Source organism: Ornithodoros turicata, chromosome 5 (assembly GCF_037126465.1).
Source record: "Ornithodoros turicata isolate Travis chromosome 5, ASM3712646v1, whole genome shotgun sequence".
NCBI classification, from domain to species: Eukaryota; Metazoa; Arthropoda; class Arachnida; order Ixodida; family Argasidae; genus Ornithodoros; species Ornithodoros turicata.
In genome coordinates this window covers 36326264-36342814 of record NC_088205.1, presented here as the reverse complement: position 1 = coordinate 36342814, position 16551 = coordinate 36326264, and the positions used below count along the sequence as shown (strand labels likewise).

The following is a 16551-nucleotide window of genomic DNA, read 5'->3' as shown; positions in this document are numbered from 1 at the left end:
AACACACCAAGTGGTTAGCCCATGGTTCCCACTTGTCCTTGAAACACATGAATACTGAATTGAACATTGGAATTTGAACATGCCATTTTCAAGGTCTGGAAAACCTGGAATGATGGAAACAATAACACTGACTTAACATACTTAAAACTTCAGACTGGGCCTGTTGGTAAGGCATGGCAGATTAAAAGCGCTCAAAACACGAGGACGACTGACACACAGTTAGCGCAAAGTGTGTGCCCGTCGTCCTCGTGTTTTTAGCGCTTTTAATCTGCCATGACTTAACATAACAAACTAACCAATCTATTCAGACGTTTCGTCTCCCATACGGGAGACATCATCAGTGCACCCTCGGGAGGGAATGAGTGACCGAAAACGAGTTAAGTCTTTGTATACATCGGGAAGTGGGCCACGGCTGGCGTTACACGCGGTAGGCTCTCTTTGTATATGCCACGATTCTAGGTATTTTCGTGGCCCCCACCGTTGTTCTCGTGCCAAGGTTGTAGCATTCTCATAGTTGAAAGTGGGTCCCGTTTTCCAGCAGTGGTCAACGAGTTCCGTCTTTAGCCTTGTTGCATTTGTCGCTCTTTCGACGTCTCGCCGGTGTTTCTTAATCCGGGTGCTGCGTTTGCGGCCGGTCTCCCCAATGTACGTTATGTCACAGTCGCGGCAGTCTAACTTGTACGCGACACCGGTTTGGGATTCCGGGGAAATCTTGTCTTTGGGTTCGGAGAGGAGGTCACGCAATCTGATGTGAGGTTTAAATGTGGTCCGAATTCCTAATGTTAGAAGAGCTCGGCGGATGCTTTCGGACACACCGCTGACGTAGGTAATTATAACAACCCCTTGTTTGGAAGTGTCTTCTCTCGGTTGCTTTTTCTCTTCTATTCGTTTCCGCGTGTTTTTACAACTATGAGAATGCTACGACCTTGGCACGAGAACAACGGTGGGGGCCACGAAAATACCTCGAATCGTGGCATATACAAAGAGAGCCTACCGCATGTAACGCCAACCGTGGCCCACTTCCCGATGTATACAAAGACTTAACTGGTTCTCGGTCACTCATTCCCTCCCGAGGGTGCACTGATGATGCCTCCCGTATGGGAGACGAAACGTCTGAATAAATTGGTTAGTTTGTTATGTTAAGTCGGTGTTATTGTTTCCATCTTGCATTATGATTCCCGGCTTTTGGAATATATTCGCAAACCTGGAATGCTTTTGCAGTCCCTGAAAACCCTTGATTTTGCATCTTTTTCTTGTTCTCATGGAGCTGCTCGTGCAAATTACGCTTTTCCGGAGTAGCTTCCGGAACTGTAGCTTCGAAACCACAAAAGTTAACACTCTTTATTGCAATAGCAATCAGAAGCAAAAAATGAACGCCACCCTCTATTCTATTCATAAATTTTTCTTTCTGTACTATAATGTTTAAAATGCAGTAAATTATGTATGTATTCTCTCATCCTGTAGCTTATAAATATTTCTGCAAAATATTGAAGCCCTGGTCATAAACTGTGTGTTACATCCCAGACAAACTGACATCTGAACCTCAAAGGGTACTTGAAAAACCCTCGAATTTTTGTTCCAAAATTCAGTGGGAGCCATGTGGCCCTACTAATCTAACTTGCTAGCCATTATGTGAAACAAATTATCTGTTCAAGGCTAAAGCTGCATTTTGGTAGCCAGTAGTACATAGTCAGCACTAGGCATGTCTTCTTTGCACGAGACATTTCACTTAGTTAATTCACTTCAGGGTGACTGGAAGGTTCTATTGCTACATTTCATTCTGAACAGCCGTGCCCATGAATGGGTGGAGTCCCTGGTGCCGTAATATTCTTCACTCTTCTATAGTGTCTCTGGTTTACTCAAGCAAAGGAAATTGTGTTTCAGCGCCCCCAGCAGAGCCAGTACAGCCTGCTTTTGTGGCACCCGAGTTTGACCCAAGCCACCCGATACCAACACAGACATTTACCAACCAGAGCTTCGCTCCTCCAGACCGGCGAGGGGGGCGTGCTCGTCCCAAGGGCTATTCAAATGGGAGAGGAGGTGGGTGCAGTTTTTACTTTGCTCCTGTACATGGGTGTGTTCTTTCCCAACCTTGTTCCAACAGATCTACTGTGAGAATTAATGTTGCGTTGCTGGCACCAGGCTGGTGTATCATTCATGTCTGAAACAAAGATGAGAAAGGACAATGTGTGCTCTCTTGGATCATGCTACAAGGGGCATATTTTATGGCAATTTCAGGTGATGCATTTGGGGCACTTTTTTCTGCCCAGGACCTGAGCGGTAAATTCAGGTGGTGCGGTCAGAGCAAGAGCCGCGTGTTCGGGTGATGCAGTACGGAGCAGTTTTTTTTTTTTTTTTTTCGCTCCTGCAGCGAGAGGTTGAGCCAGAACTGCCCTCAAAGTCTCTCCTTCCGCTCTGGACTGCGAGCAAGCGCATATCTGTGCGCGAGTGTCGTCTGCAGGATGCCGTCAGTCTCCTACAATCATTTTATTCCTGTTTATACACAGAGTTTATAGGAATTGACAAATACAATCTAAATTCGTTAATATGACCAAGGAGCCAAGTCACGGTCGGCAGACTTCAGGTCCTTGGCTGTCTGCAGATAAAGTAGCCATTCCACCAGGAGGTTTGAACCTTCTGTTTTTATGGCTGGAATGTTCTTGAGTTCGGTGAGTTCATGTGACAGAGACTTGACCTGTAGTGGGTCCAAGGCCCTCATGCTTTTGAAGAACTGCCAGCTGTCACTGTTTTCAAGGATCTCTTGTGCTTTCTGAGCTGCCTGCTGCATGCCTCTTTTTAGCTTTTCTCCCACGTGGGTAACTTCTTCCTTTTTTACTCCTTCCTGCTTCATTAGGGCAACATAATTCTCCAGCGATGTGGCTTTCAAATAGCCCCATAATGCAAACATGGCATTGAACACCTTGTGGGAAGCAACTTGCTGACCCTCCACTACCCTCAGTAGACTTGCTACCTTTTTGCCAAATACTGCTATGCAACGGGTAGAATAGAGACCTTGCTGGGATGAGCACACGAACAGACGTGACTCTTTGAATGCCCTAGCTTAGGGCTTACAATCATTTTGTACCCGACAAACCGAGGGACCGCACGCATTGGCAGGGTTCGGGCTTCAGTCCTAGCATGCGCAACGTAGGTGGCTCGCGCCATAGACAGACGCTCACGAAAGTTCACGAAGCGCCGATTGACCTTGACGTCGGCCGTGTATTACCGTTATTATCAAACAAGAAGCGTGGCAGTATGTATTGGGAAGTCCGTGTGAAACAAAAGTACTTAGATCAGATCACAGGCGCAGCACTGTTGTCAACATAAATTCTGCCAGTTCTCCGGGGTCACGTGTACATTGGAGCAGTTGGGAGCATGCACAGTATGTGCGTTTATCTGATGGTCTTCCGTGTGAGCGCGCAATACTTCTCCAGAGACGCTGCATGTCATAGTAACTGTCCACATCGCGCCAATTGCGTCCTTCGACCTAATCAGATTTCCGCAAACTTCCGTGCAAAACCAAGAATTCTGCAAAATTTTGAGCAAAATATGGGATTCCCGGAATCGGGGATAACTGGGGCCCTTAATCATACTTAGGGAGTGACTTTTTCAGGTTAAACCCGTTTCCGCCCGGTTATTCCCCCCGAACTGACCTCTGACCAATTCGGGTTAAACCAGATTTCTCCCCGAATTCCAGCCACTATGAAATCCTCAAGTGACGTTTCCACTGAAGACGAACAAAGGTAGCCACGTGTAACACATGTAAGAATGGGTCACTTAAGTTCCCAGCAATACGCCCATGTGTGTCAATACTGTCTATGCCTTCGGGGATTACCGCTGGAAGGTCACGATCCCGCAAAAGAACAAAAAAAGAGAGATTAGGAAGGACTTAATATACAAGAGGAGAAACAAAAACACCCGAAGGCACAATTATCGCCCGATTTCTCCCCGAATTAGATTTAAAAATACCGCCCGATTTTTACCCCCAGAATCTGCGAAAGTCATTTAACCCGAAAAAGTCACTCCCTAATCATACTCAACTGTGAGGATGTGGTGTGCCGACTTTCAGCATAGGGATTTTGACACAGAAGACACTGGAAGCAGGATGTCTACCAACCTGGAAAACAAGGAATTGCCAGGGAATTTTGATGTGACTGGAAAAGTCAGGGAATTGACAGGAAATTTGCCAAAGAGGCAGATGAAGTCGGGGAAAATCGCAGACAAGCGCCGTCACGATGCACAGTGAATTGCCAGTTCTCATGAGTGGTTGAGCGGCTATGCCAGAGCAACGTTGCCGCGAGTAGCAGTTCGCCAACACAACAATCTCAGAGGCAGAAAAGTAGGCCAGTCTTACTAATTTCTCAATCAATGGTCTCTTTTATGAAGGATCTGTATCAAAACGTAGCAGCAGGCACCAAGTTCCCTTTTGTTTTGGTCAGGGAATTCGCTTGAAATAGTCAGTGAAAACCTGGAAAAGTCTGGGAATTTGAAGGCTTCAGTTTAGTAGACACCCTGTGGAAGATCAGGGAGACCTCCAACGGTGTCAACACCTGAAATTGTTGACTGTGTCCATGACGTCATTTTGGCAAATCGGTGACTCTAGGCTAAAACAATTACCTTAGGCGCAACCAGAGAACGCACTGGGTTTCTAATTCATGAAAGTTGGGAGACCGGAAGTTGTCAACCAAGTCTGTGCCAAAATGAATGGAGGCCTCCAAGTCGATTTTGAGCGTTCTCGTGACAATTTTCGTGAGCAACTTGTTACGGTTGATGCAACACGATGGTCATTTTTTTGCCTCCAAACCTAAAAAAAAAGTTTGAAAGGAAAGATCATTGGAGGTGATAGGAGTAGCTAAAGCACATTTTGCAGAGCAGACGCCTTTCTTTCTATCTTTTTTTTTTTTGAAGGGTTGAAGGAGATTCAGGAATGATGTGCGAAGTGCGTTGAACTTCATGGTGAATGTCTAATTGTAGTATACGTTTTGGCACTAGACCGCATTCTTTGTCTGGCCGAGAACTTTCCAGCACACCCTCGTAGATCCTTTATCAACGGGTAGGCTTCCTTTGGCTTAGTTTCATGTGGGACGTGTAAATATCTGAAAGGAGCAATGAAACTATGTTTAGTGTTGCTGAAATCCCTGCTTCATTTATAGAAGAGCAGTCTATCAGCAGCCACCACACAAAATATTTTTGCCAAATGTCATCTTGTTGCTGCGCATTTAATTTACAAAGGTGTCTAGAAAAATGAGCCATGTGTGAAGCCGTACTTCCCAATCTGCTGGCATGGCGTAACACCAGTGTAGTGGGAAGTCATGAGTTACCGTGCCGCGAGTAACAGTTTGCCAATACAGCCTTAGAGGCAGAAAATTAGGGCAGCCTCACTAATAAGTGACCTTTAACAAAAAAATAAAATGTACTACATGGGTCATAAATGAGGTAGAGTACGATGTCTCCCTACTGCAGGAAAAAATAGGTTTTCTTAATTAGTGGAGAGAAAACATGTATTCGTATTCTGTTTGTTTGATTTCAATAAATATTCATGTTCTCGTGTTGAGGAGGTGGGAGGAGGAGGTTTTAGTGTTTTACGAGTGATCTGTATCAAAACATAAGAGTAGACACCAAGTTCCCTTTTGTTTTGGTCGGGGAATTCACTTGAAATAGTCAGTGAAAACCTGGAAAAGTCAGGGATTTTGAAGGCTACATTTTGGTAGACACCCTGTGAAGGTGTTTAGGGGCTTCTAGATGATGTGCCGGTCAAAGAGCTCCAGCGAGTGCTACAGGTCAGCTGCAGTCATCGTAATTTGTAAGCATGTAATTTGTCGCACACTCTGCAGCAGCCACAAATAAGATTTATGGAGAGGGCTTTTCACTTTTTTTTGAAGGAGCAGTAGAAATGTCCTCCACAAAATTTTCTTACACATGGTTTCCACTGGTCCTTGAGTACTCTGGAATTTCGAAAATAGTGTTTTCAACGCATAGAAAAAGCTTGATTTTTTTATTATTTTCTTATTCTCGTGGAGCTGCTAGTGCCAGTTTTGGTTTTCCAGAGTCGGCGGAACTATTGTTTTGAGGACGCAACAGTTGGCACACATTGCAATAGGAATCAGTAGGGGAACCACAAGTGCAAGAAATGAACAGCACTGCCTGTTGTATTCATCAAGCTTCCTTTCTATCCTATGGTCTTTAATATTCAGCCGTCATCAATCATGTTTGTGAAAAGTCTAAACCAACCACTCTCTCACTCATCCCCTTTCACTCTTACATTTTTCTCACTCATATACACAATCATACGACGGGATCGATGCAAGCGGCAAATGTTGAACATGAGAGAACTGATGTTCGTTAATTTCTTAGGCAATTTGAGGCTTTGTATGTATTTGTCCTTCTGTGTTGTTCCAGCCTCAGAACATCAGTTCTCTCATGTTCAACATTTGCTGCTTGCGTCGATCTCGTCGTATGATTGTGTATATGAGCGAGAAAAATGTAAGAGTGAAAGGGGGATGAGTGAGAGATTGGTTGGTTTGTCCCTACAGTTGACGCACCCTTGGAAGTCGCTGGGGAGGTGTGTTAGCTTAGCTCAATTGGTAGAGCCCTGGACCGGCAATCCAGAGGATGTGGGTTCGAGTCCTACAGCTGGCTAATCTTTTCAGTGACTTCCACTTTCATCGTTAATTTCTTAGGCAATTTGAGGCTTTGTATGTATTGGTCCTTCTGTGTTCTTCCAGCCTCAGAACATCAGTTCTCTCATAGTTTTGCACGTTTGCGTTTGCTCCGCCCTCGTCAGCGCTATGCCAGAGGCTGTCCAATGGCCAACGTGCAAGAGGAAAGAGTGCTTCAGTCGTACTCTTGAAAATTAATTTTCTCAGAACAAATAAACTGTCACTGTTACATTAAGTGACTTTTTGCTTCTGTATACCCCAGTCACATATGTGATTGACATAAAATATTATTATTAAATATTTTGCGTGACAGTTCCTGAAGGTACTAATTAGATTGATCTCACAGTAAAAAAAAATATATGTTGGGGGTTCCTGAAGGTATTAATTTATCTCACAGGCTAATGTGCACAGGGGTCTAAAAAAATATGCTGTCATAGGCAAACGAAAACTGCAGAATATTGTGCGGAATCGAGTGTTCTGATCTCTTGAATTTTTTCATGGTGACAGATTAATTAGGCACAATTAATTAACTTTTGAATTGTTCGTCGTGGGGTCGAGATGTGCATTGGAAAGTTGTAGAGCATGTCGAGAATTCCTATCGCAAATGCTTCCTACAGAGTACGCCTTACATGAAGTTTTTTTTTTTCCTGGCCCTGTGAAACCCGAAAGTGTACCACGTGGCATCAGGCGAGCGCAACAACATGCACGCCTTGATTTCAGAGCTCCCAAGTGTATAGATTTATTACATTCCTTATCTGCCGAGAAGCGACCTTCAGGTGAGCTCTGACTTTGCTGGAGAGTTGCTAGGATACAACACGAGTATGGAAAAAGTCTATTAGCGTGCCCTAAATTGGACACTGATACATCTGTACTTTATTTTCCACGTGTATTTAATGCTGAACAAAGCATTAAAACGCAAGCAAGCTGGTGTTGATGGTATCATTTCCTTGAGCTTGAGGTGGTGGTAGGGACAGGAACACAAAACACAAGTAGACAGAAGTCCGTACTCATGTTCAACCTAAGAACGGTACGTTTAAGCCCCCATCCTGTGTTTGTTTCTATTGACCATAATAGCTTGCTGCGTCGCTGTAGCGACAAGTAGCAAGCCGACCTTGAAAGTACAGGGGGCCTTACAGGTGGCTTCTGGTGGCGCTGCAGTATTTATGTATGGAAATGCCCTTGCAAAAGGGGACCAATCCCCCACTAAGGCAGCATAATTTCGTTGGTGGAGTAATCCTGTAAAGGCTGATGTGTAGGCAATAGTGGAGGTTTGACACACATGTGGCTCATACACCCTAAACGTATTTTTATTCGTGAATTTCGCGACCACTAAAAAATCGCCAAAAATTGTACTCACAAACACAGCTTGGCATTTATCCCACTAAAGGAAACAGCCCTGGAGTTGCAAAATTTAATACTCGCGAATAACTTTGCAGAAGTCTAAATGTGCGATTTGTGAAAATTAATACATCGTGAATGAAAATACGTTCACGGTATTACACGGCAGTGGATGCACTGTTTTCAAAGTTCCGTTGTGCTAGTTCGAGCGTAGAGGAATGACCCCTATGTTGAATTCGCTGTGTACGATACAACCGTTGGACGCTTTTGCGAGGAAACCCTCCAGATGGAACGTTCGATTGGTGGACAGGACGGCTACTTTAGTATAGTATATACATATACAGGGTGTCCACGCTAAGTGTGAGCAGATTTTAAAAAAATATATATAACACTTTTTCCAAGATGAAATCAATTGCAATATAGCATACCGTATTTACTCGATTGCAAGACGAGTTTTTTTCCAAAAATGCTAGTGCCGAAAATCGGGGTCGTCTTGGAATCGAAGCCATGTGATTTCCGCGACACGTTTCGAGCGGGCGAGAGGACGGGGTAGGTGAGTCATGGGAGAAAAGGAGAGGGGGAAAGGAGACGCAGCGAGAACGGAGTTTGGTACCATGTGATTCGCTTAATTCGCTCTCTCCTTTCCTCGTGCTTTTGTTCGCGGTGCATTTGACTGCCGTGCTTTCGTCAGTTTCCCTTCGTCTTCGGTGCACGTGCGAAGTAGTAACTAGTGTTTCCTGAGTGATGGCTCCAAAGCGGACGTTCTACTCGGCAGCCTTCAAACGGAAAATGATAGTGGCCGAAGCTACCAACAACAACGTTGCGACAGGAAGACGCTTCGGAGTTTCAGAGGCCAACGTGCGCAGGTGGCTGGGACAACGCAACGAAATATTCAACTGCTCAGGAACGCGGAAGACTTTCGGTGGCCCGAAGTCTGGACGGCAGTCCGATATCGAGAGAGCTGTTGTCGACTACATCAGGCAACTCCGGAGCAAGTGTGTCACGGTAACAGCAGAAATGATACAACTTAAAGCTCGTCAACTGGCACGTGAGAAGAACATCCCACCGTCGGACTTCAAAGCCAGCAGGTGTTGGGTCCAGAAATTCATGAAAAGGTCAGGATTCTCGTTAAGGAGGAGAACATCCGTGTGCCAGCGGTTACCGGCTCACTTCGAAGAAAAGCTTCGAGAATTTCAACGGTATGTTATCCGACTTCGAAGGGAGCACTGCTACCCGTTGGGGCAAATCGGGAACGCCGACCAAACCCCGGTTTGGTTCGACATGCCGTCGAACGTCACAGTGGAAGAAACGAGCGAAAGAGGTGAAAGTGCGCACAACAGGATGTGCGAAACAAAGAGTTACAGTAATGCTGTCCTGCACCGCGGACGGTCATAAGCTCCCTCCGTACATCCTTTTTGCAAGAAAGACCCTCCCGAAAAAGGAGCAGTTCCCGCGTGGTGCTGTAATAAGATGTAATGAGAAAGGTTGGATGACCTCCGAGCTCTTCGACGACTGGCTGAAGACCGTATGGTTCCGCCGCCCAGGCTGCTTACTGTGCCACCGTTCCATGTTGGTTGTTGATGCCTTCAAGGGGCATACTGGTGATCACAGCAAGGAGATCGTACGGCAGAACGGCACTGACCTCGTAGTGATCCCGGGGGGCATGACTTCACAAATTCAACCTCTGGACGTTGGAATCAACAAGCCGTTTAAGGACCAACTCCGGAAACTGTACAATGAGTGGATGGAATGTGGCGACCAACAGTTCACGCCAACTGGACGTCTGAAGCGTGCTTCGCTCAGCCAGGTGGCGATGTGGATTATGGACGCGTGGAGGGCGATACCAGATGTCATCGTAGCCCGCGCGTTTAAGAAGTGTGGTATTTCGAATGCAATGGACGGTACTGAGGATGACGCACTTTGGGATGATTCTGACAAGGAAGCCAGTGACTTTTCTGAGAATGATGAAATGCCAGAATAAAGTGCTTGTCAATACCCCTCATTTTTCTTTTTTTCCCCAATTTTTGAGGCTGTAGTCCGGGGGTCGTCTTGCAATCGGCGGCGTCTTGTATTCGAGTAAATACGGTATGCTAAAGGGCACTCCCTAGCAGGGCATTAGCAAAGTCCAAAGGCAATGTCTTAATTAACTTTCATTAATTAACTTTTTAATTATAAAAGCTACAAAGTTGTGCCAATGAGAACATCTGTTCCTTTCGGTCACCTGATATTGTACCCGTTTTCAGAACAAAAATTCGTTCGATAGATCGCCTGCAAAAAATTAGTGAAGGAATGCCATTTTTTTTCTTTATTTTGTTCATTGCGCTTCTTGGAAGACGCGTCTTTCTTTCACCCCCAATGTGAGAGGGAGAAAGAGCACACTATCGCCGCTCGCGTCCTGGAAAAATATTAAAAGGAAACAGAAAACGCAGCCCAAGATAAGGCCAGTTCAGATAGTCACCCAATACATTTGTTTTTGTTTTGTTTCGGCAAGTTAAAGCTCATCTTCGACGCATGAGGAGGCACTGTGCTCCTTCCCCTTCTCCCGTTGGGGATGAAGGAAATACGCGTCTTCTAAGAAGCGGAATGAACAAAATAAAGAAATAAATGGCGTTCCTTCACGAATTTTTTGCGGGCGATCTATTGAACGGATTTTTGTTCTGAAAACGGCTACGATATCAGGTGACCGAAAGGAACAGATGTTCTCATTGGGACAACTTTGTAGCTTTTATAATTAAAAAGTTAATTAATGAAAGTTAATTAAGACATTGCCTTTGGACTTTGCTAATGCCCTGCTAGGGAGTGCCCTTCAGCATATGTTATATTGCAATTGATTTCATCTTGGAAAAAGTGTTCACACTTAGCGTGGACACCCTGTATATACCTATATATATATAAGTTGAAATAAACGAATGCGGTTGACCACGAAAAATAAAGGTATTCAATAAAGATCAGAAGTGGAGACGGGGCTTCTACAGGATAAGGAATAAAAGGGGGACTTTATTAAAAACTAAGATGGGGGATTCGACGTTTCGACAGCAGCGCTGTCTTCAACAGGAATGGGATACTATGGTGACGCAAGACAAATGCAAAGAATGAGAGGGGAATATGTACAAGGAGAGAGGGCAGCACACGTGCTTTGTCAAACAAAGGTAAAGGGGTACAATGAATCATAGGCAGTCAAGTTCTTCGCCGGAGGGCAATGATTTCCTGGGGTGACCAACCGGGGAGTCTGAAAGAGATACAAAAGAGTGTATGTATTCTGAGAGAATTAGGAATTTAGGTTGCGAACTGTTGAGAGGACGCCGGGGTCCTCGTTGATCTGGCTTTTAAATTTGTAGATCAGGAACGATTCTCTTTGTTCTCTAAGGCGTTGGGATGGAAAACCAGATTGCAGAACGAAAATGGCTATGTCGTTAATTGAGTGGCCGGGTTTACTAAAATGTCGAGACACTGGCAGATTAGGTTTCTTTGATACGTCGGACCTGTGGTTGTTGAATCGGATTCGGAAGGATGTAGCTGTTTGACCGATATATTGGGCCTTGCACTCATTACATTGAATGAGATAAAGGACGTTAGAAGAGTTGCAGTTAAATAGACCATTAATTTTTGTGCGATAGTTAGAATTTGTGCTTTCTACTCTGGTAGCAGTTTGCATTAATTTACAGATCTGGCATCTGCGTCCGTTGCATGGTTGACAACCGTTGTGTTCCGAGGACTTGTTTAACTTGGCGTTCACAAGTCTGTCTTGGATGTTCCTTGCTCGACGATAAGTAACGCGGGGTGGTTCCGGAAACACCTGACTACATAATGGAATCATAACCACCAGTCTGTATCGCAAGCCTACCGACTCCCAACAATATCTATCGTTCCAGAGTTGCCACCCCAGGCACACTAAGCTAGCTATCCCTTATAGTCAAGCGCTGCGTTACCGGAGAATATGTTCTAACGATGATGAACTAGACAATCATCTTGAGAGCCTTGAAGAAACTTTCGCAGATAGAAAATATCCTAATCAGATCGTAAAAGATGCCATAGCCAGAGCTAGATCAACCGATCGAGAGAACCTATTCCAAACACAGCCCCGAGCCGATAAGAATTCTTCGGTAAACCTCACTATTAGCTTCAACGGTTATGCCCCGGACGTAAACCGCATACTTAAACGGCACTATGCAATCCTCACCCAATCTGATCGCATGAGTCAGGTGTTTCCGGAACCACCCCGCGTTACTTATCGTCGAGCAAGGAACATCCAAGACAGACTTGTGAACGCCAAGTTAAACAAGTCCTCGGAACACAACGGTTGTCAACCATGCAACGGACGCAGATGTCAGATCTGTAAATTAATGCAAACTGCTACCAGAGTAGAAAGCACAAATTCTAACTATCGCACAAAAATTAATGGTCTATTTAACTGCAACTCTTCTAACGTCCTTTATCTCATTCAATGTAATGAGTGCAAGGCCCAATATATCGGTCAAACAGCTACATCCTTCCGAATCCGATTCAACAACCACAGGTCCGACGTATCAAAGAAACCTAATCTGCCAGTGTCTCGACATTTTAGTAAACCCGGCCACTCAATTAACGACATAGCCATTTTCGTTCTGCAATCTGGTTTTCCATCCCAACGCCTTAGAGAACAAAGAGAATCGTTCCTGATCTACAAATTTAAAAGCCAGATCAACGAGGACCCCGGCGTCCTCTCAACAGTTCGCAACCTAAATTCCTAATTCTCTCAGAATACATACACTCTTTTGTATCTCTTTCAGACTCCCCGGTTGGTCACCCCAGGAAATCATTGCCCTCCGGCGAAGAACTTGACTGCCTATGATTCATTGTACCCCTTTACCTTTGTTTGACAAAGCACGTGTGCTGCCCTCTCTCCTTGTACATATTCCCCTCTCATTCTTTGCAATTGTCTTGCGTCACCATAGTATCCCATTCCTGTTGAAGACAGCGCTGCTGTCGAAACGTCGAATCCCCCATCTTAGTTTTTAATAAAGTCCCCCTTTTATTCCTTATCCTGTAGAAGCCCCGTCTCCACTTCTGATCTTTATTGAATACCTATATATATATATAAGTGCGTATTTCTCTTTGCAAGTACGCAAGGTATTGATTTGGAAGTAGTCGAGCCCGTTTATAACAATAGTGATGGGAACACGAAATCCGGTCGTATCAGAGTTACTGTTAAGAGCTTTTGCGAAATTGCCAGTCGGGATCGTGTCAACGAAGTAGAATGGCACAAGTTGAACGCTGCTAAATATGCATGTTTGTTGAGAGAGCAAAAGCATTCTGTCTGTCTCTAAATTGACACAGTTTTGTGTTGAAAGCTTTTCCAGGGACAGCATAACTACCGATATCGGATGAGGCTTCGCACCTTTTGAGATAGGCTACTTCGTCTGTTGCTCGTCATCCAGTGCCATAGTCATCATTCTCACTATCTGAACTATATTGTCTATTAGAATGTGCCTCGTCCACGTGTAGTTCATCGGCGCGTGTTTGGGTGGCGACACGCATCTGTCTGCCAACTCACATTTTGGAAGGCACGGCACTTCGCAACAAGGTTTTGCACGAGTACAAAATCCGTAGAACACGTGCAACTTCGAATCGAGCCATGTGCCATTGCTCATCAAGAGGCGTCCTGGAAGCGCAGGTGCCATTGTAGCACCCAGCAAACCAGAAACTTGAGGGCGAGAGAATGATGTGGAGATGAAGCAACCTTCTCTATTTCCTGCATGCCCCTTCGAAATTCATCTAATCCCTGTCAGTCATGCGTGGATAAACGCACCACGTTCTCACTTAAATACTCACGGGCGCTAATGCTCTTGAAAATGCCACCTTAATTCTTTCCTTACCATGGTAAAAACAACCATTTTTGGGTGGTTTGACAAACATTGTTTTTGTGGCTGTCAGTGTCACATTAGAATATGTTGCTACAGACGAAACTACCTAATTGATTGCCCTATCGAATCTCAAAGAAAAATACCAACCTAGAAATTCCAAAATATACAAAATGTGGCAAATATTGTCTAAAATATTTGCAAATATCAACACTCTAGGTCAAGAAGTTGTGGAAAATAGGGTTGACACAAATATGGTATGCTGTACATGCCATTGAGTGACTGAGTTCCTTGAAGGAGTAAAACAGACATTAGCATCATAATTTCTGCAGAAAATATTAGTTTCATGACGTTGGCAACATGTCCCTGAGCATGGGTGGGGAAGGACAAAACACAAACGAACAGCACAACACAAGGCTCAAACCAGCAATCCAGCTTGTGCTGTTCTTTTTTGTGTTTTGTCCTTCCTTCCCCTCACAAGCTCAGGGACATGTTGCCAACGTCAAGTATACACCAGCTCGCTTGCATTTTAATTCTATGTTCAACATTAGTTTCATGCTCAGCTTTCCTGGCCTCATACCACATTTTGCTATTTCACTGCTTTAATAATAATAAATGTGTAATAAACGGGCTTGACCGTATAGCAAAATCGCCGTTCCGGGATATTTCACCAATGCACGCTGTTTTGCAGAATTGGTGACGTCCATCTCATAAGCATTTTTTTATTTGGAATTCTGAATTTGTTAAATGTTATGGATCAGTGGAGTTACGTTCATAAAAGCTTTAAAGGGGTTGCAGTGCTTCATCTGGAGTCACTCCAAGCAAATGTTATTCGGGTGCCCCAAGTTATTCTGGATAAATGTATAGGGTGGTTGTATGCATGGATGTGGACCTACATTCCATGTTCTACAACTAAGAGGGTAATAGACACTTAGATAATGAGCACCATGAATAGCAGAACTCCTCCAGCTGTAACATCACAGCAGGGATATTTGCCAGTGAGGAAGCACGGGCGAGGTCGCACGCTTTCCAGAGGCTCTGGTTTCAGTTTCTTCAAGTGTTTGTTTCTTGCAAACTAGAAGAGGAAAGATTTTTTCCTCAATGCTCTTTTATGTTGTACAACACCTGCATGATACAATGAACCACATCTAAGTGTCTTAATGCCTTCAATTAATGTACCCATGTTCATTACAAATTAAGACTTGTTCATTGCATCATTTATATGAAAGTATAAGTGGTTTAGTGGCTGTTACATGAAATGACATTTAAAAAGCACCATCTGATAGAATGGGTAAAACCCGAAAGTCACACCATCCGACTTTTAATAGCATGTGTATAAGCAACAAATATTTTTGACAATAGCATTGTTTCATAGCAGACAAGAACCAGGAAAAGAATATGACGGATGACACTCCAAGGTGCAAATAACAATAAGAATGGACAACAAGAGTTTGTAGCGATCTTCCTTTTATTTTATTGATATGCTTTCCAGCACGATCTAATGGTGAATTTTGCTGGTCGTTGTAGTGCACAAAAAGTTGCACAGGCTCAATTGTTACGCTGGCTGCTTCAATCCAACCTGTGTCACTTTCATTGGTCCTTCCCCTTGCTCTTCGTTCGTTTCTATGCTCAATCCACGCCGACGCACTACACTGCGCTGCACGAAAACAACCAGTGGAATTGGCCATAAAAGAAGATTTCTGGCTCCTAGTTTGGACATCAGACATCATCCTTTCCCATCTTCTTGCCTAGTTAACGCAACTATGTTTCGGACATGACTGATTGAAGAGCCTAGTGTGAGTGGCATGGCCTCAATTCTCGTGGCTGCTCTGCTGGGAGGCAGGTCACTTGAGAGGAGGCCGGGTGAGGGGAATCGGACCACTCTGCAGGAGAATGTCTTTTCTGGTCTGCTATGATATACAACTGATTTGACATCTGTAGGAGGCAACTATGGAGGCTACCAGCAGCAAGGAAATTTCAACGGACAGGAGAGATTTGGAGCATCTCGTTCACGTCCAGCAAGAGGAGGTAAGAGCTGATGGTGTCACATTTGCAAGTACTGAAGCTTGTGCGGCTTTACCTTTGTTTCCTCATGGAGGAGAATACTGTGGAACCTTGCTAATTCCAACTTGCTTAGTTAGAAATCCCGGTTGATTTAATGGTTTGCCGCAGTCTTGCGGTTGTGCAGTGAAATCTAACCCCCATAATTAGGGGTGTGCGAATCCGAATATTTTAAGTCTAATCGAATGGAGGAAAAAATTCCGAATACGGAATCGAATATCGAATATTCGTGCAAAATTTACAATATGTGACTTTCGCACTAAAAGTTTCCATTTTGTAGCCCATGGCTTTAGTGCAATTTTTCTGGCATTAACTGTCACAAGAGAGACATGCAATTCTTCTGCTAAAAGCCCCTACTCTTTAATTTTACATGAGAGTGCTTCCTGCTTTTCAGGTGAGCCTACACTTACTGGAGCACTGGAGTGGTTACCTTGATTTCAGAATTTTATGTCAGGCAGTAGCATGTTATACAGATGATGTTGTAATCGTTTCAGACAACCACAGGCCATTTGTGAAACCAACTAATTGGCATCCTGCCTCAGCTTTGCCATGAACACCCTTTAGTTTCTTTGCACTCGCCCTAGGAAGTTGCACTACTGAAATTTTAGACGTAAAGTACATCTTCCTTCCCCCTTTCTTCCCTTCTTCTTCGA

At 44.3% G+C, this 16551-nt stretch overlaps 1 protein-coding gene and 1 non-coding gene across 3 annotated transcripts in view; both read left to right on the top strand.

The window, feature by feature from the left end:
- LOC135394365 (caprin-1-like) overlaps positions 1-16551 on the top strand; it is a 44300-nt gene that overhangs the window by 22552 nt on the left and 5197 nt on the right. The window contains exons 5-6 of one of the 2 annotated variants that reach the window (XM_064625083.1): positions 1885-2040; positions 15779-15865. In XM_064625083.1, coding sequence (XP_064481153.1) covers positions 1885-2040; positions 15779-15865 — 243 coding nt within the window. The remainder of the gene's footprint in view (positions 1-1884; positions 2041-15778; positions 15866-16551) is intronic. The other variant, XM_064625084.1, reaches the window with a different exon arrangement.
- On the top strand, positions 6567-6639 carry Trnaa-ggc (transfer RNA alanine (anticodon GGC)). Its single transcript has one exon. It is a non-coding gene; the product is annotated as a tRNA-Ala (tRNA).